The sequence below is a fragment of the Chiloscyllium plagiosum genome, unplaced genomic scaffold (genome assembly GCF_037043375.1).
Source record: "Chiloscyllium plagiosum isolate Xiang-an unplaced genomic scaffold, Cpla_swu_hap1 HiC_scaffold_3, whole genome shotgun sequence".
Taxonomy (NCBI): domain Eukaryota; kingdom Metazoa; phylum Chordata; class Chondrichthyes; order Orectolobiformes; family Hemiscylliidae; genus Chiloscyllium; species Chiloscyllium plagiosum.
The window spans coordinates 133,782,660-133,807,069 of record NW_028270141.1 but is presented as its reverse complement, the minus strand read 5'-3'; the positions used below and the strand labels follow the sequence as shown (position 1 = coordinate 133,807,069).

Below are 24,410 nucleotides of genomic sequence, written 5' to 3'. Positions count from 1 at the left end.
AATACTGGCCTTGCCAGTAATGAATACATGCCATAAATGAATAAAATAAAGTAATACTTTTACATTAAAAAAAGTAACTTCAAAACAAAACAGAATTTTGAGATGGACAAGACATAGACCTAAACAGTGTTAAAGAAATGATACTGTAGTCCTCCAATTACTGTTGTACTATTGGAAACAAAGTTATTTCCTTTTTAATGCCTATTAAACAACGAATTTACCCAGTTATTCTTTCTTCCTGCATAGATTTCCATGTTGTCTCCAAATTCAGGCCCCTCCTGCAGTGCTGTATATTCAAACATAAGACGTGAGCTCTCATGGAGTCGATCACACTGGTATTTGTGGTACTGTTGCACCAGTTCCTTAATTACAAGCAGAAGACAGTCTGGATTCTGGGAGTTCCAGTCATTCAGATGCTGCACATTGTGGCAAAAACAGAGACAGAAAAAAACATTTGGATTAGTGTTTTGGAACTCTCTGTAGACCTCAACACAAATTCATTTCAAACACTTGTATTGGATTAAGACCACACCATGCGTTTCCATTCACAGGTGCTTTTACTTTACTAAACATTTTTGTTGCTGGCATGAAGATGCAATGCTCTACCCCATTCTCACATCTGTATTTGATGCCAGAGTTCTGGAGGGCCTACTAAATTCTACTGTGCAATATAGAAACTGTGGTACAATTGTACAGGCTTAGTCATCTCACTCTGGCAGCATGTTTACACACCCAACATTTGACTGGCATGTCCCTAAAAGACTAGTTTATTCTTAGGAGAACTCATATCTGCAGCTGGCTGCATAATTCGATTGTGGAAAACTATACAGAATCTCATAACACAGAAAAGAGCTATTATCAGTTGTACAGTCTGCTGGGCAGGGATGTCAAATGAAACTAGGTAATAAGTGGTGATTACGTATTTATGTGATAATAGTGCAAGAATTTAATTTTTACTGGGAACAAGTGCTCTGGTGGCACAGTGGTAGTGTCCCTCTCTCTGGGCCAGAAGGTCAGTGTTAAAATCTCACCTGCCCCAGCATGTATTGAAACATATTGGATCAGGTTTGATTAAAAATATTTATACTGGAAACAAGAGGGTCTTGTGACAGTAGCAGTGAGCCAGCAAGATTGGGTTCAAGCCCCTGACTGAACAGGTTGTTTTACCAAAAAAAAAACAAGTAATCAATGAGTTTGAGTTTTGTGATAGGTGAGCTTGAATAAAAGTCTGACTAGAAAAAAGTGTCACCTTAAACTCTGTACACTGAACCTTCAAGCTCTAATCAGAGGCCATCACAAAGAGATATTCAATTAGCTTCATTCTCCCACAGCCTTGCAATGTACTTGAAAAGGAAAAACTTATCCAAATTCATTATGATGATGTTTTGGAACCTGAAACTTGAATAATCAATTAGAATGTGCAGATCATGAGGTGGGCAATATTTTTAAAAGCAAGATAAGTTTGCAGAAAGTTTTTATTAAGAATTTACGAACAGTAATAGTTTTTGTCATTCAAATCCTTCACAGACAGGCATTTTCATAAATCATTTGAGCAATTATTTGTACATGCAGAAATTTAGGCAAATTTCATCACATTTCAATCGGTATGATTTTACCCCTACTATTCAGTGCTTGTTCAGAAGAAATTCTCTGAAATGCATTACTGTACTTTTGGATTATAATTTCAGCATTAGCAATTAGTCATATGGATGATATGCAAAATTATTTTTAAGGTTAGCATCATCATATTATTTCAAGATGTATTTACATAGGTCTGGCCTGAATAAAATGATTAACCTTGGTACAGCCTACATTGAACTACCTATGCAAAATCCTGTAAAGATTTTGATTGCAATAATACGGATGTAAAAATACACAATATTTCAATTCCATTCATAAATCAGCACCAGCTGATACAGAAATATTTCTGTTTTTACCTTAACAGAAGCTGACAAACTCTAAGTGCCCAGTAAGCTTCCAAGCAATTAGCCACCCAAAGTCCTGGTTTCCCTCAAAGCAATATGGTGTACTATTTCTGAAGACTGGACGTAACTCCATTCAAATAAAATCTGAAAAAGTGTAGTGATGAAATACCTGTCATAGTTGCATTTTAGCAGAAATAACTATTGTGTGAGCCTTCACTGATTGTTCATTATTTTTATTTTATTCTCTGAACAATTCTGGTTTTGAACTAGAAACTTTGAGCTGTGACCTTTGGGCCGTAGGGAACAGCTTGTGTTAAAAGAGAATCAGACCAAACAAGCTTTTGTTTATTCATACGATCAGACCTGAAAGTTAATTGCAGTTTGATCCCTGACCAACAAGTTCTTTAGATGATTTGTCACCAGGGAAGAGCATTACGTTTCAATAGGTAGCAGAAGTTGGCTATTAATGAGGTCACAACCTGGGAATTGGTTCCAGAAAAGACCTTATGCTCAAGCAGATGTTGATTGGGATTTAGGATCTCCTGGAGGAGATGGTTAGTCAGTCATGGAGTGGTCAGAACTGAACCGAGTTATGGACTGAGTTTTTTGTTGATGAGCATGAAGATTTGACAGCTCCCAGCTTAACTTCCAACAAGCAGTTTTCTATTCTCCAAAACTTTAAGAGCTAAGTTATAAGTAATACTGCCTTTATTCGAGTGAACTGTGAAGGTGACCCTGATTGACATCTTAAGAAAAACAATCAAGAAACCATCAACTTTGCCTGTTGAACAACCCTCATCTTCAAAACCAATTAAGTAAGCCAGCCAGTTTTGTTATTTTCTTTTTCTCATCCCACAACTGTTCTTCTCTCTGGTGTTTATTATGTGAATGAGGCTGAAAACAAAGATTTAGATTTAAAGCATAGACCTTAACTAATTACTTTGTTGTTTAATTTTAATCTGCTAAAATTACTATATTGTTAATAAATTGCGAAGTCTTTTATTTAAGTTACGAAGTAGTGTCTGGAATTAGTTATTCAAAAGTCTGATATGGAAATAATTGAACTAATTTTGAGAGTCTTTGAAGGCTTTTACTGTGCTGCAAATATAGAAGTAGAAATTTGCCTTGGTTTGGCTGTCTCTCTCCATGTCTTAAACATGTTGATTTACAAATACCAGCCATTAAAGATTGATACCTTTGGTTGTGAAATGGCAGTGATATAAAATCTAACCCAATCAATTTTTAAAAAGAAAACAAGCTTCATCCATAAATTTAGTTTTATGCTTTCCATATCATCTGTGAGGAAAAAACTGTGACAATGTTCCTTTAAAACATCTGTGAAATAAAGGCCAATATTTCATGTACTTTCTTCATTTCCTGCTGAACTTTTATACTTGATTTTTGTGATTTGTGCACGATGATCCCCAAATCCCTCTGTGCTACAGCTCTGCAATCTATCTCCATTTGAATAATGTTCAGCTTCTGTATTCTTCCTGCCAAATTGCATAACCCCGCAGCTTCCCACAATATATTCCACCTGCCAAATTATTTCCCACTCATGTAGCCCTTTGCAGACTCTTCAGGCCATCCTTACCCTTGCCTTCTCAACATTTATTTCGTCATCCACAAATGAGATGTGACTTTTTCTCAACTAATGTGTACAGATTGGAAATAATTGTGGCTACAATACTGATCCCGAGGTTATCAATCTGAAACTGCCCACTTCAATCCAACACAGTATCATCTGTTAGCTCGCCAATCCTTTAGTTATGCTAATATATTATGCCCAATAACATGTGCTCTTATCTTATTAAATAGCCTTCAATGCAGTACATTATTGAATGCCCTCTGGAAATCCAAATGCATTACATTTACTGGCTCCCCTTTATCTATCCTGCTTATTACCTTCTCAAAACTTTCTAGTAAATTTGTTAAGTATGATTTCCCCTTCATGAAAACATGCTGGCTCTAACTGGTTATATAATCTATTTCTAAAGGATCTGCTATTACATTTCTTGTAATAGATTTGAACATTTTCCCAATGACATACATTCAGCCTACTGACGTGTAGTTTAAAAAAAAACAACAGATGCTGGAAATCAAACAAGGGTTTGACAAAGGGCCACTGGACTCGAATTGTTACCTGTTTTGCTCTCTGAAGATGCTACTAGACCTGCTGAATTCCTCCAGGATTTTTTTTGTAGCTTGTAGTTACCTGTTTCTGTCCTCTTTCTTTTTCAATGTGTGTGTTACAGGTAGTTTTCAGATTCTCTGGGACTTTTCCAGAATCTAAGGATTTTGGAAAATTCCTACCAGTGCACCTCCTACTGGTATAATTACTTTCTTTAATATCCCAGGACACATTCCACAAGAGCCAAGTGATATATTGGCCTTTAGCCCCCATTAATTTCTCTGGCACGTCTTCTCTAGTAAAAGTTAATGCATTTATTTCTGCTCCACATTTTTCTCTCTTTTTTGAAAGATGGTCTTTTCTACCATGAAGATTGATACAAAATATTTATTCAACTCTTCTGCCATTTCTTGATCTCCCATTATTATTTTCACAACCTCATTTTCTAAGGGGTCTATATTCACTTCGCACTCTCTCCTCCTTTTAAAATATGTAAAGAAGCTCTTAATGTCCTACTTTGACATTAGCGAGAACAGTATCTTTTCTACTATACTGTCCGCTTGCACAACAACATTCTTATTCTCCTATCTCCCCCACTTGAAGCTCACGTAGCAAGGTGCTTTGGTTGTTCATTCAGCCTCCCTGCAGTTCTCACTCTTGTCCACACAGCTTACAAAAACCTTGTAGCTAATGGACAATTGTAGAGGTCAAGGCTTCTTGAATCCTACCCAGAGTCCCTATACCTGCCTCACTTGCAGTCACATCCTCCTGTCCCAAATCACAGAATAAATTATTCAAATTTGGCCTGAGACAAACAAAAACAAATTTCTAGAAAAACTCATGTATGGCAGCATCAGTGAAGAAAAAAAAGTGAACATTCAGAGTCCTGTGACCCTTCTAAACATTAGTATTAATCTTCTATTTCACAAGCTATTTTTACACTTAAAAAAAAATGTATTCAGAGATACACTCTTAAAATAATTTGAACATTCTGATTCGTGGGATGCAAATTTAGGTCAGATAATGAAACAGTGGGTCAAACATTCCAGTCTCAGGTTTTCATAAATCTTAATGTAATCCTCCTGGACCTTAATCTCAATGACAAAAACACTTCCAAACAGTAACAAATTTTAGTATGCAATATCTAGTTCGATTCGAAAATTGCTGTCTATGGATCCAGACCACAACACGGTATTTTGTACAATCTATAAACAACAGTGCACTTTTCAAGCACATACATGACATGTAGAGCACAACATTAGATATTTATTTGGTGATGGAAGTGATGGAGGTGCTGGGAGACAGGAGGATGGTCAAAGAAAATTTCATGTCGACTATTTCCTGTTCAAAAGGGAAATGTTATAAGTAGAAAATGAGAGCAAAATTGAAGGATGATTTCACCACTGTGCTGTTCAGTGATTAGTAATTAGTTACTATCAGTTCTATTGAAACTGAAACTACTAGGAATGTGGTTTTCCAGTGAGTAAACAGACACACTTCAACTGGTGTGGTTAAGTTAGAAGAGGTTAGTCATACAGAATAACTTACGTATAGGTATCGCTTATACGATAAATTCTGTACGATTGATTTAAAAAAGCTAGCGACGTGAATGTTTAATAATGAGTGATAGTGGAGATTGTAAATGTGCTACTTCAAAATGATAAATTGCTACATGGAACATCATGGATTGTGGTTCACAATTAGTCACTACACCAAGTAAAGCAGCCAATCAATAATGTAATGTGCGCAATGCAGGAGGGCTTACGCATTTCAAGGGAGGGAGAAACTTCTCCAAAAGGATTGAATCATTTGTTTCATTGCATAACGTGCAGTACAGGACAGAACTGATTTAAGCTGAAAATCACAATTATACAGCATTGGCCCTTAACCCATTGTACTTGTTGGCTCACTGAAATTGCAATTCAGTTATTTTCTTTACCCATCACAATATTTTCCTTGTCAAGTATTATCCAATTTCCTTCTCCTGGTATCTTCTAGGTCTTTTATTCAAAATAAAAATGACTGAAATAGATTTCTTAGAGAGTTCATTTACCAAAAGTTCCAGAATTTAAAGATTATTGTTTAGTGATTCTTCAATTGTATTAATTGCATGAGACAATTTACAAATGTTGTGAATGCTGAGACAATTTGGGACTCTTTGATCCTGGCTGAAACTTTTAAATTGATATGCCTCATCACTGAGCCCTTAACTCATGATCTTTATTTGTAAATCATAGTTTTGGATTAAGATGATTGATCACCAACTCCACCAACTGTTTATCCATCAACCTTATTTAATTAAGCAGTCATTGCACCAGCTTTAACTTTCATTGTGGATTTTCTGCTTTGTGCAGATGATCATTCATTTTCATTCAACATCTCTCCTCCCATTGTCCCATCACAATTAATCTTGGCTGATCTTTGCTGCGGTTAGGAAAACAGTCAGAGACCAAGAACTTTCTAAAAACAGAGTGCATTGAAACTTTCTGAAACAGGCAATAACTCTTTGGTGTGTATAGTTTTTGGGATAAAAGAAAGAATATTTTCAAAACATTTTACCCTGGATGAACTCTAATCTCAGAATGCATCTTTACGTGCCAAGAAGAAAATGATATAAAAATGCCAGTGTAAAGATCACATTTTTGGGTGCTTTGCTTTTTGAAACAATAAACTGAAATGAGTGAGAACTGTTATGAAACCCAGGAATTTACGTGGATAACTGCATATTTCGCAGGTTTATGAACTAGGGACCAATTACCAAAGACAAAGGTCCTCTGGAACAAAGAAACAGGAGTAGGCCATTCAGCCCTAGAGTCTATTCCAGCATTCAATGAGATCATGGATGATCTGTGACCTAACTCCTAACTGGTTTTGGCCTAAACGTCTTAATATCTTTGCTCAACAAAAGTTTATCTATCCCAAATTTAAAGTTAACAACTGATCCAGCATCCACTGCTGTTAATGGATGAGAGTTCCAAACCTGTTCGACCCTTTGTGTGTAAAAGTGCTTCCTAACATCTCTCCTGAATGATCTAGCCCAAATTCTCAGACTATGCCTCCTAGTTCTTGGATTGCCAACAGTGGAAATATTTATTATTATCTCCTCTGCTTTTTCCTTTTAATATTGGCATAGCAATGTACAGCATGGAAACAGAGCCTTTGTTTCTAACTCATCTATGCCAGCCAGATATTCTAAATTAACTTAGTCCCATATGCCATCATTTAGCCCACATCTCTCTAAACGTTCCCTATTCATACACCTATCCAAACGCTTTTTAAATGTTGTTTTTCCACCAGCCTCTATTATCGACTCAGGCAGCTCATTTCATACATGTATGATCCTCTGCTTGGAAAAGCTGTGCCTTACGTCCCTTTCAAAACATTTCCCTCTCATATTAAATCTATGCCTTCTAATTTTGGACTCTCCTATACAGGAAAAGGCTTTGGCAATTCACCCTATCATGCCCTCATGATTTTATAAACCTCTATCAGGGAGGTCACCCCTCAGCCTCTAATGCTCCAGGGAAAATAGCCCCAGCCTATTCAGCCTCTTCCCAGAGCTCAAACCCTCCAACCCTGCAAAATGCTTGCTAATAGTTTCTGCACCCTTTCAAGTTTCACAACAGCTTTCCTATAGCAGGGAGACCAGAACTGAACACAGTATTGCAAACATAACATAACCAATGTCCTGTACAGCTGCAATATGACCTCCCAAATCAAAGACTCCCAACTGACCAATAAAGGCAAGCGTACTCTTTAAGACCTTGGTCAGTTCACCCTTTAGCCTTCTAAATTCATAACTTAACTTCTGCAGTCTAGGTATCATTCTTGTAAACCTATGTTGTACTCCCTCAAAGGCAAATATAACCTTCCTAAGGTGGTGTGCCCAGATTTGCTCACAGTATTCCAAGTGGGTGTAGCTACAGCTTAACTTTGGCATCCTTATTTTTCAGTCCTCTAGATATATAGCATTCCATAAGTCGCCTTCATAATGTTCTGCACCAACTGGTGGCAATTTAAAAATCTGTGCACCTGAATCCCCAAGTCTCTTTGAACATCCACTATATTTAGCTTCATGCCATCTGAAAAGTACACTGATCTATGGTTTTTCAGCCCAAAATGAATAACCTTATGATTTCTTACATTGAAATCCACCTGCCACAGTTTTGCCCTTTCACCTTGTGTATCAATATGCCTTTGTAATTTTATGCTGTCACCTACACTGTCCGTAATGCAGCCTAATTATGTCATCAGTAAATTTGGATAAATGACGTTCCATGCATTATCCAAGTAGTTAATAAATAATGAATAACTGACACCCTAACACAGATCCTTTTGGACACCACTGGTCACCAACTCTACACATTATCTCTACTTTTTGTCATCTGCCACTCTACCATTTTCCTACCCATGTCAGTAACTTGCTGTCAATTCCTTGCGTTTCTACCTTTGTTAACAGTCTCTTATGTGGGACTTTATAAAATGCCTTCAGGAAGTCCATATAGAGTCAGAGATGTACAGCATGGAAACTGACCTTTTGGTCCAACCTGTCCATATATCCCAACCCAATCTAGTCCCACCTGCCAGCACCCGGCCCATATCCCTCCAAACCCTTCCTATTCATATACCCATCCAAATGCCTCTTAAATGTTGCAATTGTACCAGCCGCCACCACTTCCTCTGGCAGCTCATTCCATACACGTACCACCCTCTGCATGAAAAAGTTGCCCCTTAGGCCTCTTTTATATCTTTCTCCTCTCACCCGAAACCTATGCCCTCTAGTTCTGGACTCCTCGACCCCAGGGAAAAGACTTTGTCTATTTACCCTATCCATGCCCCTCATGATTTTGTAAACCTCTATAAGGTCACCCCTCAGCCTCCGACACTCCAGGGAAAACAGCCTCAGCCTGTTCAGCCTCTCCTATAGCTCAAATCCTCTAACCCTGGCAACATCCTTGTAAATCTTTTCTGAACCCTTTCAAGTTTCACAACATCTTTCCGATAGGAAAACCACCAGAATTGCAAGCAATATTCCAACAGTGGCCTAACCAATGTCCTGTACAGCTGCAACATGACCTCCCAACCCCTGTACCAAAAGCCTTCTTCACTATCCTATCTACCTGCGACTCCACTTTCAAGGCGCTATGAACCTGCACTCCAAGGTCTCTTTGTTCAGCAACACTCCCTAGGACCTTACCATTAAGTGTATAAGTCCTGCTAAGCTTTGCTTTCCCAAAATACAGCACCTTGCCTTTATCTGAATTAAACTCCATCTGCCACTTCAGTCCATTCAGTCCAGATCCTATAAATAGGATCCATACATATTCCCGTCTACTACCTTAGCTGTCTCTTCAAAAATAACCATGAGGTTTATCAGGCCGTCAACAATAAAATTGTTCACTGAACAGTTTGGGCTGTGAGCAAGACATTGACAAGTTAGACAAGAGAAAACTCACTCTTAGTTCTCTACAGTAAACTACTTTAAACCAGAAGCAAACAAGCTTATCATTCCTTCAGATGGTGCAAGTTGTGACCATGAATTGGAAAAGTCAGAGACTTTTCTGAATTGAAACATTCTGTGCCTTTTGTAAAATAGTGGAAACATTCCAATAAAAGGTCAAGAAGAAGCATTTGGATCAGCAAGAACCAACCTAACATATCTGGAGAACAAAGATTACAGAACTGTTTTCCCTCTGCCCATGTGCTTTTTTTAAAATCCTGTTTATGTTTGTCAGTGTGTATGTAATGGAGAATTTATAAGGGGTTTAGAGGGTTTTAATTTGTGTGAATTAATTTAATTGGTTACCTGTAATAAAGTAAGTTATTTCTGGTTAAGTAACGAAAACTGGTTCGTGCTTGCGATTTAAATGGATTCTGTAAATCAAGTAGTTTGGGGACTTTATGTATTTCTTTCATGATGACTCCAGGAATATTGGAGCTCATTTTCCAGTGTGCTACCTCAGTAAGTTGTGACACAATCTGTTAACATCATTACAGGCTTTTAAAAACGTTTTGGGGGTATCAGACTGGGAGTGCATTTTACATGTTGGTCACTTTACCCTTGGAACTTGGTTCAAAATCAGGCCATATTAATTGACCAGAAGTGTCTCCTGTTTTCTGGCTTCAAGAGTTCTGTGTACGAAATGGTCAGCTTTGGTCCAGATATAGCAATTTTCTCTAATGAGAAGATTGTGGGTTCATGTCATCCCTTTTCAGAATAATCTAGTAGTTATAGATATCTAAAATCCAGGTGAGGACTTTAGTATAATCTTGAGGGAGTGTTGAACTATCAGAGATGACATTTTTCAAAAAAAGATGCGAAGTTGATGCCCTGTTGTCTCCAGTGAACATATCTCATAAATCTAATCAAAGGGCAATTCACACGTATTATCAAACAATGCTACTAATATCAACTACCTGGTCATACACACCATATATTCTGTGCAATTGGACTTTTCTATTCTAGTGACACTTTATAAAAAGTTAACTGGCTTTAAGTCATAAAGATAATAGAGTATAACGATTGTTCAGTAGAGGTGCATTTCTCAGTTGTTAATGCGAAATGGTCAAATCTTCAAAGCCAAATCGTCCCATATTTAACAGAGCCATAATGACAAAAACTAAGCAATTGACAGAAACTAATCTTCCATACACTGGAATTTCTTGGTCTTTCTCCAGTTAAGTTGAATATATTGCCATGTAGGCATTGCAGGAGCGCATTTGTGCAATCAGGCACATTTTCATGATAGTTGGTTAACAGTTGATTTCTGATGACTAATCCGTGCTCTAATTCCACCTTTAAGTCTATTAATAGTTTGGTATCTTCAGCTTGATTAAGCAATGATCTTTATGACACCCATCTCTCAATGTGAAGATTAAATATCATAGTTGTCAAATGTCTAAAAATGTGTCAAATTTGGTGTCAGAAAATTTGTTTTTAATTTTACCAGTCCATACTTTTAAATGTTCCAACAATACAAACAGGAAAGTGGATTTGATGGCACAAACCCAGTTTTAGCTTTATTGTCTATTGTTCTTCTCCGGATTCAATTGAACTAGACTAAATGTACAAAAGTCTGAATTTTTTTGAGGAATGACTATTGTCTCTGCAAATTACTCACCACGAAATTTATATAATGTGATGTTGCACTGAGAGTCAACCTCAAAATCAGTACACAAGTCAAACAGGCTTAAAAGGTGGAAGAATAATTGTGCTGCTTTCCATGTGATGGTGAAAGTGAGAGAGGTATTGACAAGGAGAGGAAATCAGAGAGAAAGAGATTGAAGAGAGAGGATTGGAAAAACAACCGTGATAAAGCAAAAGGAAGGTAAGAAAAACAAAAAAGGTATGAGGTTGCAAAAAATGGGAGCCTTGTAGGATTGAGAAATGCTGAAAGCTCTAGATATGGACAGATTTTCACAATTGCAAGGAAAGTACAAGTACAGAGGAATGATGGAGCAGGGATGAAAGGATGGGGCAAGAAAGAGGGCACACGAAGCTGAATGGTTTATACTGATTTATGTGCAGCGGGGAAAAGGTGAGCACTTGGAGACATGGTGCCTATCAAATGAATAGCTTGTCCTGGATGGTATCACGCTCGAGTGTTTTTTGAACTGCACTCATCCAGGCAGGTGGGGAGTATTTCATCACATTACTGACCTGTGACCTGTAGACTGCAAATAGGCTTTGGGAATCCAGGGAGTGGAGTGGGGGGCAATTATTTGTGGCAAGATTCCTAGCCTCTGACCTGCTCTTGTATCTATTGTAGTTTCTGGTCAATGGTAACCCCCAGGACGCTGCATTTGGACATGAATTGCTTCAGTATCTGAAGAGTTTCAAAATGGTACTGAATTCCCATCAATGCAAACACTGACAAATCACTCAAAAAGAAAGTAAGCACAATAAATCTGTTTATTCAAGGATACTCAGTTATTTTGATCTTTTCTTAGTTTATTTTAAACATAGGATACTGTTTTACCATAATATATACATAACTGTTGCCAATGTGCAATGAATCCATTGTCTTTTGATGGTTTCAAAAGCACATTACTGCCTACACACTGTGACACTCAAATCTACTTGCAATAGCCAATTTCTGTCTTCACACATTTTGACCTCCAACGACTACACTCAGTTAATCTGGGCATCTAAAGAAACAAAAATGACATTGTCCCTTTCAGGGAAAGGCAGTCAACGCTATTCCTGGAAGATTACATCATTCTAAATTATAAGCATCTTGTCTAGCATCATTTCATCCAAAAAAAACCATCATGCAACACCACTCAATAGGTTACAAAAAAGGAATTCCATTGTTTCGTTGACTGGAACAGAAACAATTGCTGCTGTGGTTGCTGACTAATCTCGGTAATATAAAACCTTATTGCTGTGTCAAGAATTAATTATGTTGCATCACCCACCCACATTGTTTGGTAAAGTGTTCCTGTCTTCATAAACTTAATGTACTGAATTTTAGTCTTATGCAGAGATATTTTACCAATTACTTATTCAGAAGAAAAATTTTAAAATCCTGCTTGTGCCTTTCTTTCCCAATTTATCTATCAAATTGACATTCTGGCATTCTTTGTTGTGTTTTCAGTAACTTTTTGTTTTAACAAGGTGGCAACTTTCACATGAATAAAATGGCCCAAGGAAATGCAGAGCAGCATTCTAAAGCAAAGTATCAAAATGAGACGCATAAAAAGACAGGAGGTCCAAAGACCAAAAGCTTGATAAGAGGTAGGTTTTAAGTGTCTTACAAAGGAGGAAAGTAAGGTACAGAGACAGAGGGGTATTTCTTGGGGCCCAAGCACTGAAGGTACAACCACTAATAGTAGAGAAAGTATAATTGAGAATTGACTCGACTCAAAGCCAGAAACAGATGAGTGCAGATGTCTCAAAGTTGTGACACTGGAGGAGTTTATAAAGGGACAAGGCCTTGCAGGAAACCAGGATGAAAATCAAAACGTTACTCAACTTTGAGCCAATGAAGGTCAGCAAACCATGGGTGTGAATGGGCAATGGGACTTGGTGCAATTTAAAATACGGACAGAATTCTGAAGAATCTCAAGTTTGCAGAGGGTAAGAAACAAGGTCCCAGTCAGGAATTCATGAGATAGCTGAGACTAAAGGTAAATTAATGAGGATTTCAGCAGCTGATGAGCTGAGCCAGAAGTGAAAGTGGGCAATGTTAAAGGAGGTAGAAATAGTTGAAATCTTGACAATGTCTCTCTAACCAAACTTTGGTTATACTAGCATGCTTTGTGAAGAGGTGGAATCTCCTTATGAGTAAAGGCAGATGCAAAGTTCTCATTCAATATCACTGTCACATCTTCTGCCTCTAAGCATAAATATCATTTGATCCTTTTTATTCACTTGTTGAACCGTAGTGTCGCTGGCTGGGCCAGCGTACATTGCCCATTCCTAATTATCCTTGAGATGATGATGAGGCGCTGCCTTTTTGAATCGCTGCAGTCCATATTCTTTAAATAAACCCACAATGCCGTTTGGTGCAATTCCAAAATTTTTACCCAGTGACACTGAAGGAATGGCAATATATTTCCAGGTTAGTGGAATGGTGAGTGGCTTGGAAAGGAACTTGCAAGTCGTGGTATTCCCATGTATCTGCTGCTCTTGGTCCTTTCAGATTGGGTAGCGTGAATACAGATTTATGAAAGGGAACTCATGATTAACAAATTAATTGCAAGTTTTAGAAGATTATGTAACTAGCAGAATGGATAAGAAAGCTTTTGATAATGTCCCACGCTAAAAAGAGGTTAGTAAACAAAATTAGAATACGTTAAATTGCAGTGGGGATATACTGACATTATGATGATCCCAGCTGACAGCAACATTGGAAAAGTCTGATCCAATGCACAAACTGGCTTGATAGAATGAAGAGAAGTCATACATTAACTCTGGTTCTCTATCCACAGATGCTGACAGACCTGCTGAGTTTCTCCAGAAGTTTGTTTTTGTCTCAGATTTCCAGCATCTCGTGTTTTGCTTTCATTCAAGCTAAGCTAAATCAGCTCAATTACTTACAATGGGTTCGCTAAACTCATGTCTTCAATAGCCTTGTAGGATGTCTTCTTCTTTGATATTGCCAAAGTCTACTTTATTCTCACTGATTTCTTTTTTGAATTCATTCACATGATGTGGATGTCACGGGCGAGACCAGCATTTACTACTCATCCCTAATTGCCCAGCAAACAAATAAGAATCAACCATATTGTTGTGGGTCCAGAGTCACATGTCGGCTCGACCAGGTAAGAATGGCAGTTTCCTTCCCTGAAGGACATTAGTGAACCAGATGGATTTTTGTGACAATCAACACCAGTTTCACAGTCATCATTAGACACCAGATACTTATTGAATTCAAATTTCACCATCTGCCATGGCAGGATTTGAACACAGGTCCCTATAACTTTAGCTGGGTCTCTGGATAAACAGTCTCGTGATAACACCATTAAGCCATCCCTTCCTCCACACATCTAAGCACCTCAATTTATCTCCAGTTCTAACTGTAGACTGCTAATAACCCTCTACTCTGTTATGAGCCTTTTCTCCTTGCATTAACTTACTTCTGGCTCTATTTTTTTCTCACTCTCTAGTGGTCATAAAAATGAAGTCAGCAAACACTTCCAACAATTTTCTCTCAAGGTCATTTAGCTGACATCTCATATATGCTTTTTTGAACTTGATGATTGACTTTCTGATCCTTTGAATAAACCAGGTCATATCTTCACAGAACTAAAAACTAAAATTATATTTTCGTTAGAACATTAGAACCATGTGAAATAATATGATCAATTTTTTTTATAACAGTAAGTTTGAGAACAGATAATGGACAAAATGGGCGGCACGATGGCTCAGTGGTTAGCACTACTGCCTCATAATGCCAGTGAACCAGGTTTGATTACAGCCTCGGGTGACTGTCTATGTGGAGTTTGCTCATTTCCCAGTGTCTGTGCGGGTTTCTTCCGGGCATTCCGGTTTCTTCTCGCAGTCCAAAGATGTGCAGGTTAGGTGAATTGGCAATGCTAAATTGCCCATAGTGTTCAGGGATGTGTAAGTTGGCAGCATTAATCAGGGGCAAATGTACAGCTGTAGGGTAGGGGAATGAGTTTGGGTGGGTTGTTCTTCGGAGAGTCGGTGTGGACTTGTTGGGCTAAATACCCTGTTTTCACACTATAGGGATTCTGTGATGATGATTCTAGAAACCAAGAATAAGGTACATTTTCAGGTTGGCAGGCTGTGACAACGGGTTACTGCAAGGATCAGTGTCTGGGTCACAGGTATTCACAAACTTCCAAGTTTGCAAACCTGCGCCAAGCTATGGTGTATAACTCAGCAATGTTACTAGCATTATTGTATGCATTGAAGATGTGAGCAATGCACTGCAATCACCTGAAATATCACCAGTGATGTCTCCACAAAAATTGTGCAAATCCACCAGCATGACACACACTCCAATATCAGTTTCCCCTCTCAGGCCCAAATACAGCATTATCGAGGCACTGGGTTACGGTTAATCATTGTAATAGGCAGACTGACAAAATTGCACAATTGAACTTGCACTCTAAACTTCCTCACAGCAAGTAGTTATGGGGAGGGCAGAGGAAATACTTCAGAGACACCCACAAAGCCTCACTGAGAACAATACATCAGTAGTAACTCAAAGGAATTCTTAGCCCAACATAAAAAGGAAGGAGTTTGTAGAAAACTGACTCTCCCTTTAAAGACCGGTCCAGCTCTGACAAGGTTTGCAAGTCAAGTCTTAGAGCATTTAGTTATTTTAGGCCCCACAACACAAGGTGGGGAAGGAACATCTGCCTCTGTCTTGAGGGATTTCCCAAAAAGAGGTTGTTTGCACATGGCACAAAACTAGATGGAAGTAAGATTTCAGAGGTGGGTGGAAAGACGCATCAAGACATGAAAAGGCAAAGCAATGGGTCCAAATTGGACAGATGGAATGCAATATGAAGGAAAGTGAGGTTATTTACTTTGGGAAGAAGAAAAAAGAAATACAGAGTATTTAATCAATGATGAGGGGCTAGGAAATGTTCAACCTGAAAGGCATTTCCATAGCCTTGAACACAACGCAATGAACATTAATTCTGAAATCAATTACAAAGGCAAATTGAATGTTGGCCTTCAAGAAGATTTGACTATAAGAATAACACAGTCTTATTGCATTCTGTGCAGTCTCAGTCAGTCTCATTTTGGGCTAGCACATGGAGTTTCGATATCCTTACTCAAGGAAAGATCTGCTCAATGCTAGGAGAGTGCACTTAACACACTGAACTAATTTCTGGGGTGCAGGATTTGCCCGTAGAGGAAAGATTAAACAGACTAGATTCTGTTCTTCAGAGATCACAGTAGAGGTGATCACTTTCAAACATACAAATATTGTACAGGATATATACAGGCAGGTTTATTCCCCTGACTGGGAGGGTCTAGAACCAGGGGACAGAGTCTCAGAATAAGGTGTTGGCCATTTAGTACTGAGATGAAAAGGTATTCCTTCACTCAGAAATTGATGGATATTTGGAATTCTCTGCCCCAGAAGCCTGGAAACACCGTATTTGAATGCTTTCAAGACTGAAATTAATACAAATTTACATATTAAGTCATTAAGGAATACAGGGATAGTGCAATAAAAATGGTTTTGAGCTAGATTAGCCACAATCTCACTAAATGGCTGAGCAGGCTCAAAAAGGTTTTGCTTTAATTCTTTATTTTTGTAGAAAAGAGTCCTTTGTTTCCATATTAAAAATGTTGAGACTGGACACAAATTTCAAGACTTCCCATCAAAGATATAAATCATGTATGCCTTATTTTAATGCCTTGTTATTTGATGGCAAAACATATAAACTGGTAAACATTAAAAGATGAAATGCATTTATTTATGCATATGTGATATGCACTATTAGGCAGCAATTTCTACGAGGTCCAAGATGCATCACTAAGAATGCTGAACTACTGTTGTGGCTTTTCAGCAATATGTGTCACAAATATACTGCAATCTGTATGACAAGGTAAAATATGCAATTAATATTGCTCACTACTGCCATAATTTCGCGGGTTGGTGATGCTGAGCATAGTGTGACCCCTATACACAATTATCTTCCTTCCGCATCTTTGTGCATTTCAAAAAAAAATTCAATACAGAATTTCTGTGACAAACAAGTTTCTGTACTTGACAAATTTCTATTTTAGAAATTTCTATTTTGAGCTCAAAACATTATTTCAATTGCTTCACAAATAAAAGGATAAAAAGGAGAGAAACAAAAATTAGATAATCAACTCTGAATAAAATTGCTATGTAAAATTATCTTGCAAATTGCTTGCAACATTGAATTTAAATGATGCAAAACTACACAGTTTAAATATCAACTTGCCAAACAGAATAACATTTCTTGGAAAGTTCAAAATGGTTTACATTAGTTCCTTGCAAATACCATAATTGTCCCTGCCTGTGTAGTATCAATGGTATAGTAATACTACTTAGAATTGGAGCTTTGATTGATATTTGCAAAACAATAGTTCTATGTTCATACAGTCACTTCTTCCCTTATTTGGCCTTTCAAATATGTCAGCTGAGTAAAGTCATTGTCATGAGCAATGATTCACCACACATGAAATATTTGAAAATTGGACCTGCTTGATTCACAAAAAATCCAGAAACATGAGCTACTGGCTGGATTTGAACTAATACAATAAATTTCATTGGAGCATATTATTATCACAACATAGGTAACAATTTTTCATTCCATACACAGTGAACTAAAAAGTAAATTTCTCCAAATCTGAAAAGAAACCAGTCACAAAATGAGCTTCCCGAGATTCAATACCCTCCGAGAAGAAATTCCTTTTGCATTTCAGATTTAGATAGATTTCTCCTTATTCTGTAACCATGTCTCCAAGTTCAAGACTCCCCCATGAAACATCTTCAACATCTACACTCTCAAGATCCATCAGATTTTTGCAAGTTTCAATAAAGATCACACCTACCCCATCAAACTCTAATGAGTAAAGGCATAATCTGCTTAGTCGTTCTTGGTCAGTCAACCTCTTCATCCCAGGAAACAGCCTAGTGAATCTCTTTTGAACTACTTTTTCTTTTAAATTCATTTGTGGGACATGGGCATCCTCTAATGCCAGTAATTACTTTTAAATATGGGGACCAAAACTGTAAACTGTGTTTGCTATAAATAAGAAATTAACAGAGCTCAGAAAATGAAGGACAGCAGCAATATTGGTTTCAGTTGTATTGTAGGAAATGCATGTGATCTCTCAAATCAAGAAACCATTTTTAAAAAACAGCACACAAAATATTTGGCATCAGAAAAGGATAACCAACTCCCATTCCTAGACGTGATAGTACAGAGAACACCGAACGGAGAATTCACCACAAAGGTATACAGGAAAGCCACACACACAGACCAAGTCCTGAACTATGAAAGCAACCACCCCAACACACACAAACGAAGTTGCATCAAGACACTATTCAAAAGGGCCACAACACACTGCAGTACACCAGAACTGCAAAAAGAGAAAAAGGAACATCTGTACAAGGTATTCGCCAAAAACGGATACCCACGCAATTTCATCAACAGATGCCTAAGAGAAAGACAACGGAACGAGGACATGCCGCAACCCAAAGGACTAGCCACACTACCATACATCAAGAACATCTCTGAAATGACAGCCAGACTACTGCGACCACTAGGACTTATAACAGCACACAAACCAACAGCCACCCTCAGACAACAACTCACCAGAACGAAGGACCCGATACCCAGCATGAGCAAAACTAGAGTACAAAATCCCATGCAAGGACTACACAAAACACTATATAGGACAAGCAGGAAGACAGCTAATGATCTGCATCCATGAACATCAACTAGCCACGAAACGACACGACCAGCTATCCTTAGTAGCCACACATGCAGACGACAAGCAACATGAATTCGACTGGGACAACACTACCATTATAGGGCAAGCCAAACAAAGAACAGCCAGGGAATTCCTAGAAGCATGGCACTCATCCACAAACTCCATCAACAAACACATCGACCTGGACCCAATATACCGGCCACTACAGCGGACAGCTGAAGCTGACAACCGGAAGCGGCAGGGACAGGCCACTATAAATGCCGGAGGAAACACCACAGAAGCGCTTCACAGGAGGCTCCCAAGCACTGAGGATGTCACCTAGACAGGGGACGAAACGTTTGCAACAAAAATTTCCAGCTCGGCGAACAGAACCACAACAACAGGCATTGTCTTTGTCAACAACAGTTTAAGAATTTTTGGATCTTTTATTTTGAAGGGAAAGTAGCACGTGTGGGTAAAAGTATGCTGCCACCATTCCTCTGTCCTTGATAGGATCAAACGGCTGATAAAAGCTTACAATCAACATTCCCTTGAAGCTGCACAGTTGCGGCATGTTGTTCCACATATGGTCATAAGTTTCAGCATGCTGACTGCAAGCAGTCGCTGCCACAGAGGGGCCTCAGAGACCCATGCAGTTGCTAAGAAACTTAGATGGAACACTGCTCACAATAGTAGAGAACAACCAGAAATCAGTGCCTACAATAGGCATGCTGAAACATATGTAGAACATTGTGCCATAACTGCACAGCTTCAAGGGCATGTTCATCATAAGCTATATCGGTCCTTAGATCCAGTTCAGCATATCCTGAACTGCTTTACACAAAAAAAATTTCAACTGTAATAAATCTGACAAAGACTTACAAATAATTCCAACAAATATGGTCTCTTCGGCATTTTAAGCTCAAAGCTTCATCTATTGATTAGTTGTGTGCAGATTCTCCTGGATGCCGAACTCTTCTGTTCAATTTTGCTCTTTTAAAAATGTAATTGGTTCTCAGATTAAAATTATTTGTCACAAGCTATGCTCCAATATGTTAAGATTTCTAGTCAAATCTCTAAGGGGTAAAGCTCTTACAGATCTTTGCTTCCTGCTGGAATCTACAACTGTCAGGTGGAACTAGCGTTTAGCTCATAATAGCCCACACTGCTGCTTTCTTACCAAGTCTGTAATAGAGGTTGAATTTCAAGTGTTTACAAAGGAAGAAATTTTAGAAGACTGAACTTTTAGCTATCAGGACTTTACCACCAGTCAGCAACTGCAAGCATTTGAACAGATGCACTATTTGAATATTTGCTATTGCCTTTCCAACATCACCCCTTTAAGTAATGCTCCCCAAACTAATTTAGCCAACGCGTGTCTCAGACCATCTATTTAGATTCAGGACCCTGATCTCAGAATCAACTACATCACTCTCCGTCAAGAAGAAGAATTCTTTCATATTACATTTGCTCATCCCCAAGGGACAACAAATAATTATATTATTTGTTTCTCATTTCACAATACCCAGTCCAGGGTATTTTCTAGTTGGCTCTTCAATGCATTGGTCCAGAAAACTATCCTGTATTCACTCCAGAAATTCCTATTTTATAGTATTGTTATTAATTTTATTTCCCAATCTACGTGCAGGTCCAAGTCACCCAAAATTCCAGATGCTTCTTTATTTCATGCACCTCTAATTCCCTGTTTAATGCAATTCCCACTGGGTGGGGGGGGTCTGTGTATTTTTATAGGTGCACCATAGAAAGCATCCTATCTGGATGCACCAGAGGTTGGTATGCTCATTCTAAGACTGCAAGAAATTTCAGAGAGTTGTGAACGCAATCCAGTCCACCTTTCAAATCAGCCTTCTTTCAATTGACTCCATCTATAAATCCCACTGCCTTGACAAAGTAGCCAGCATATCAAAGATCCCTTCCATCTCTTCCACCCTCTTCAGTCAGGCAGAGGATACAAAAGTTTGAAAATACATACTCCCAGATTCAGCTTCTTCCTTGCTGCTTCAGACTTTTGAATGTTTCCTCTCATATATTAGAGCTAATCTTTCTTTGCACCTTCTCTGTAGCTGTAACATGATATTCTTCATTCTATTCTATTACTCTAATGTACTTATTTATTATATGATGTGCCTGGGTAGCATGCGAAACAACACTTTTCACTGCATCATGGTATATGTGACAATAATAAAAATCACTGACTAGCATTAACACTGATTGCAATCCTGAGATCAGTAACTCGAAACCCTACTTTTCAACTGACTTCCTAACACCTACATTCTGCTTTTAGCAAGTCACCTTTTTGTTTTAAACCTATGTCGTTTGTGCCAATGTGCATCACAACCACTGATTGTTCACCTTCCCCTCCAGAAAGGCTGTAGCTGCCTTGGGACATCCTTGACCCTGGAATCAGGGAGGCAGCATACCATCCTGGAATCTCATTTGTGGCTACTGAAATGCCTGCCTATTCCTTTTAATTGAATCCTCTATAACCATTGCATTCCCACTTTTTTAAAAAACTTCTCCCCAATTACAGTGTAACAAATTTGGCTGTTGCTGTTTCATCCTCCCCCACATGAGAGGGTCAGTCATTTCAGTAGGATCCAAAGTGATAGAGCTGTTTTGCAGGGGAATAGTCACAGGAGACTCCTGCATTACCTGCCTATTCCTTTTCTCTTGCTGACAGTCATCCATCCCCTTCCTGCCTGTGGAGTATTAGCCTGGGGTGTGCACATCTTTCAATATGTGCTATCCATTACACTCTCCACCTTGCCGATTTTCCAGAGCATCCCCAGCCATTGCTCCAGCTCCAAACCCATGGCTTCCAGGAGTTCAGTTGGAGTCACTTCCTGCACACAGGCTGGTCTGTGGCACTGGAAAATGTTCCCAGCTTCCTACACAGAGCAGGAAAAGCATACAATGGCTTTCAGCTCTCTGAGCAGGATTCATCACCTTCAAAAACAAAATCAACTTTTTGGAAGATGCTTAATATCAAATAATACCAATTACTCTAGGGTTCTTATTCCCTGGTCCTAGTGACAAAAGAATAAAGAGTCCTTACAAACTATAAACTATAAAAAAGGCAAAAAGCACATCTTCCCTCTGCACCAAATTTTCAGAAACACGCACTCACTCTGGCCATTTCTCACTCAGGATGTGCTCTCCCCCAACCGCTCACACAAAAGCTTACTGCTCAACATTAACCTGCAGTCACTGGATTACTAGCCTAGTGATGTGGCCACTACAGCATTACTTGAGCTGCAATTCATTTAACAAGTTTTACTTTAGACATAACTAATCAAAGCAAAAGCAGAATCTTTCATAGGAGGCAAAAACTAGAACAAAAATTGCTGCAAAAGCACAATAGCACTGGCAGCATCTGTAGAGAGAAATTAGAATTATGTTTCAGGTCCAGTTACCCTTCTTCAAACTTTTCATGGAGGTACACACTTTCACACAGAATGAAAATGTAGGCAAACCTAGTATTACTTTGTCAAACCATGTTGGTACGCAGACATTGATTAATAAAGTTACATATGACAGAATGGAGAAAAGCTCCTTTAAAACATACTTTCTCACATACAAGAAATTCTGTATTAAAATTGTAAAATCATACAGTTTTAAATGGTAATAGATTTCATACGTACTGGCATAATTTCAAATAAGGATCACATGGAAGCATCAAGGTTCTGCTGATGTTAGCTTATTCAGACGATATTCTAAATCTATTGTGCCATAAGCAAGATTCAGATCATAATAATTTTAAATCAAACTCACATGCAGCATTGTGGGTTCAGGCAGAAAGTCCACATCTTCTCCAAAGATGAAATCTGGAGGCAGATCTGGGTAGTGACAGTTGAAAATAATGTCCCCTTGACAAACAACCAAAAGCCACAATTTATCATTAGTATTCATGATTAAGACATACAAATAATCATTGCTAAATCACAACACACAAATAATTTGCAGTTAACTCTGAATAATTACTTCCAGTAAAGCAAAACATGCTTTGTTAGATTGGCTAGTTTTTAAAAAAATGTTTTTTCTTAATGAGCTCCCTGCTCTCTTCAAAATGTCAAAACTCCACAATTAACAATGAATATTTCTCCTCCGTGTTTACCTTGAAGGAAGACATGAAAACTTGAGGAAGTTAATGGCGATATCTTGGGACGGTCCATATCATAGTAGAGGTGGTGCTGGATGTATTAGAATGTATGAAAATGGCTAAAACTCCTAGTCCTGACCAGATATATCTAAGAGTTTACATTAGAGTGGTGCTGGAAAAGCACAGCAATTCAGGCAGCAGCCGAGGAGCAGTAAAATCTGCAGTCATTGTTTTTACCCAGATATATCTAAGAACCCATCAAAAGGCTAGTGAAGAAACTGCGGGGGCCCTGGCTGATACATTTACATCATCGTTAGCCACAGGTAAGGTTCTGGAAGACTGTTGTGCCCTTATTCAAGATAGGCTGCAAAGAAAAGCTTGGGAACTATAGACCAGTAGAATTTAACTCTGTGGTAGGCGAGTTACTTGAGAAGATTCTGAGGGATAAGATATGGATGCATTTGGAAAGACATGGTTTGATTAAGAGTAATCAACATGACTTTGTGTGTGGGGGAATCATGCCTCACAAATTTGTTCAAGTTCTTTGATGAAGTGACCAAGAACATTGATGAGGGCAGGGCAGTAGACATAGTATATATGAATTTCAGTAAGGCCTTTGATAAGGTTCCACATGGTATGCTGCTCTGGAAGGTTAGATTACATGGAAACCAGGGGGAGCTGGCAAATTGGGTACACAATTGGCTTGATGGTAGGAAGCAGGAGGTAATAGTGGAAGGATGCTTGTTGGACTGGAGGCATGTGACTACTGATGTGCCTCAGGGGTTGCTGCTAGACCCAATGCTGTTTGTTATGTCTATCAATAATTTGGATGAGAGCGTACAAGGCATGATTAGTAAGTTTGCAGATGACACTAAAATAGGCAGTATCTCAGAGTGAAAGAAAAGTTTCAGAAATTACAGCAGGATCTTGATCAACTGGGTAAGTGGGCTGAGAAATGGCAAATTTAGTTTAATACAAATAAATGTGATGTCCTGCATTTTAGAAAGTCAAATCAAGATAGGAGTTTCATGGTGAATGGTAGGGCTGTAAGGAGTGTAATCCTTCCTGTCGTGACCTGATCAGAACAGTACACTAACCAAAATTCAGAGTCATGGATATTAACAGATTTCCTGTTGTGTTGCTCATGGATAGTCAAATGATATAATATTGTATCAGAAAAGAAAATAATAAAATTGAAATAAACCAAATATAGGACACATTTCGAAAGATTTTAAAACAGACAGCAAAATAAAGTCTAATTTTTCCCCCAATATTACTACCCTATAGTGATTCAAATCCTACAAAAAAAAAACATCCATATCAAATCTTTACATTTGATTGAACTGCTTCTCCTCA

General features: G+C 38.4%; 2 protein-coding genes across 5 annotated transcripts in view; one reads left to right on the top strand and one right to left on the bottom strand.

Annotated features, from left to right (window-relative positions):
- The window catches only part of babam2 (BRISC and BRCA1 A complex member 2), a 213,064-nt gene that overhangs the window by 160,829 nt on the left and 27,825 nt on the right, over nucleotides 1–24,410 (bottom strand). For all 4 annotated transcript variants that reach the window (XM_043687222.2, XM_043687226.2, XM_043687224.2 and 1 more), the window contains exons 4-5: nucleotides 22,727–22,821; nucleotides 222–416 (exon numbers count right to left, since the gene is read on the bottom strand). In XM_043687222.2, coding sequence (XP_043543157.1) covers nucleotides 222–416; nucleotides 22,727–22,821 — 290 coding nt within the window. The remainder of the gene's footprint in view (nucleotides 1–221; nucleotides 417–22,726; nucleotides 22,822–24,410) is intronic.
- Nucleotides 1–24,410, top strand: part of LOC148151350 (uncharacterized) — a 187,918-nt gene that overhangs the window by 156,929 nt on the left and 6,579 nt on the right. The window lies entirely within an intron of this gene.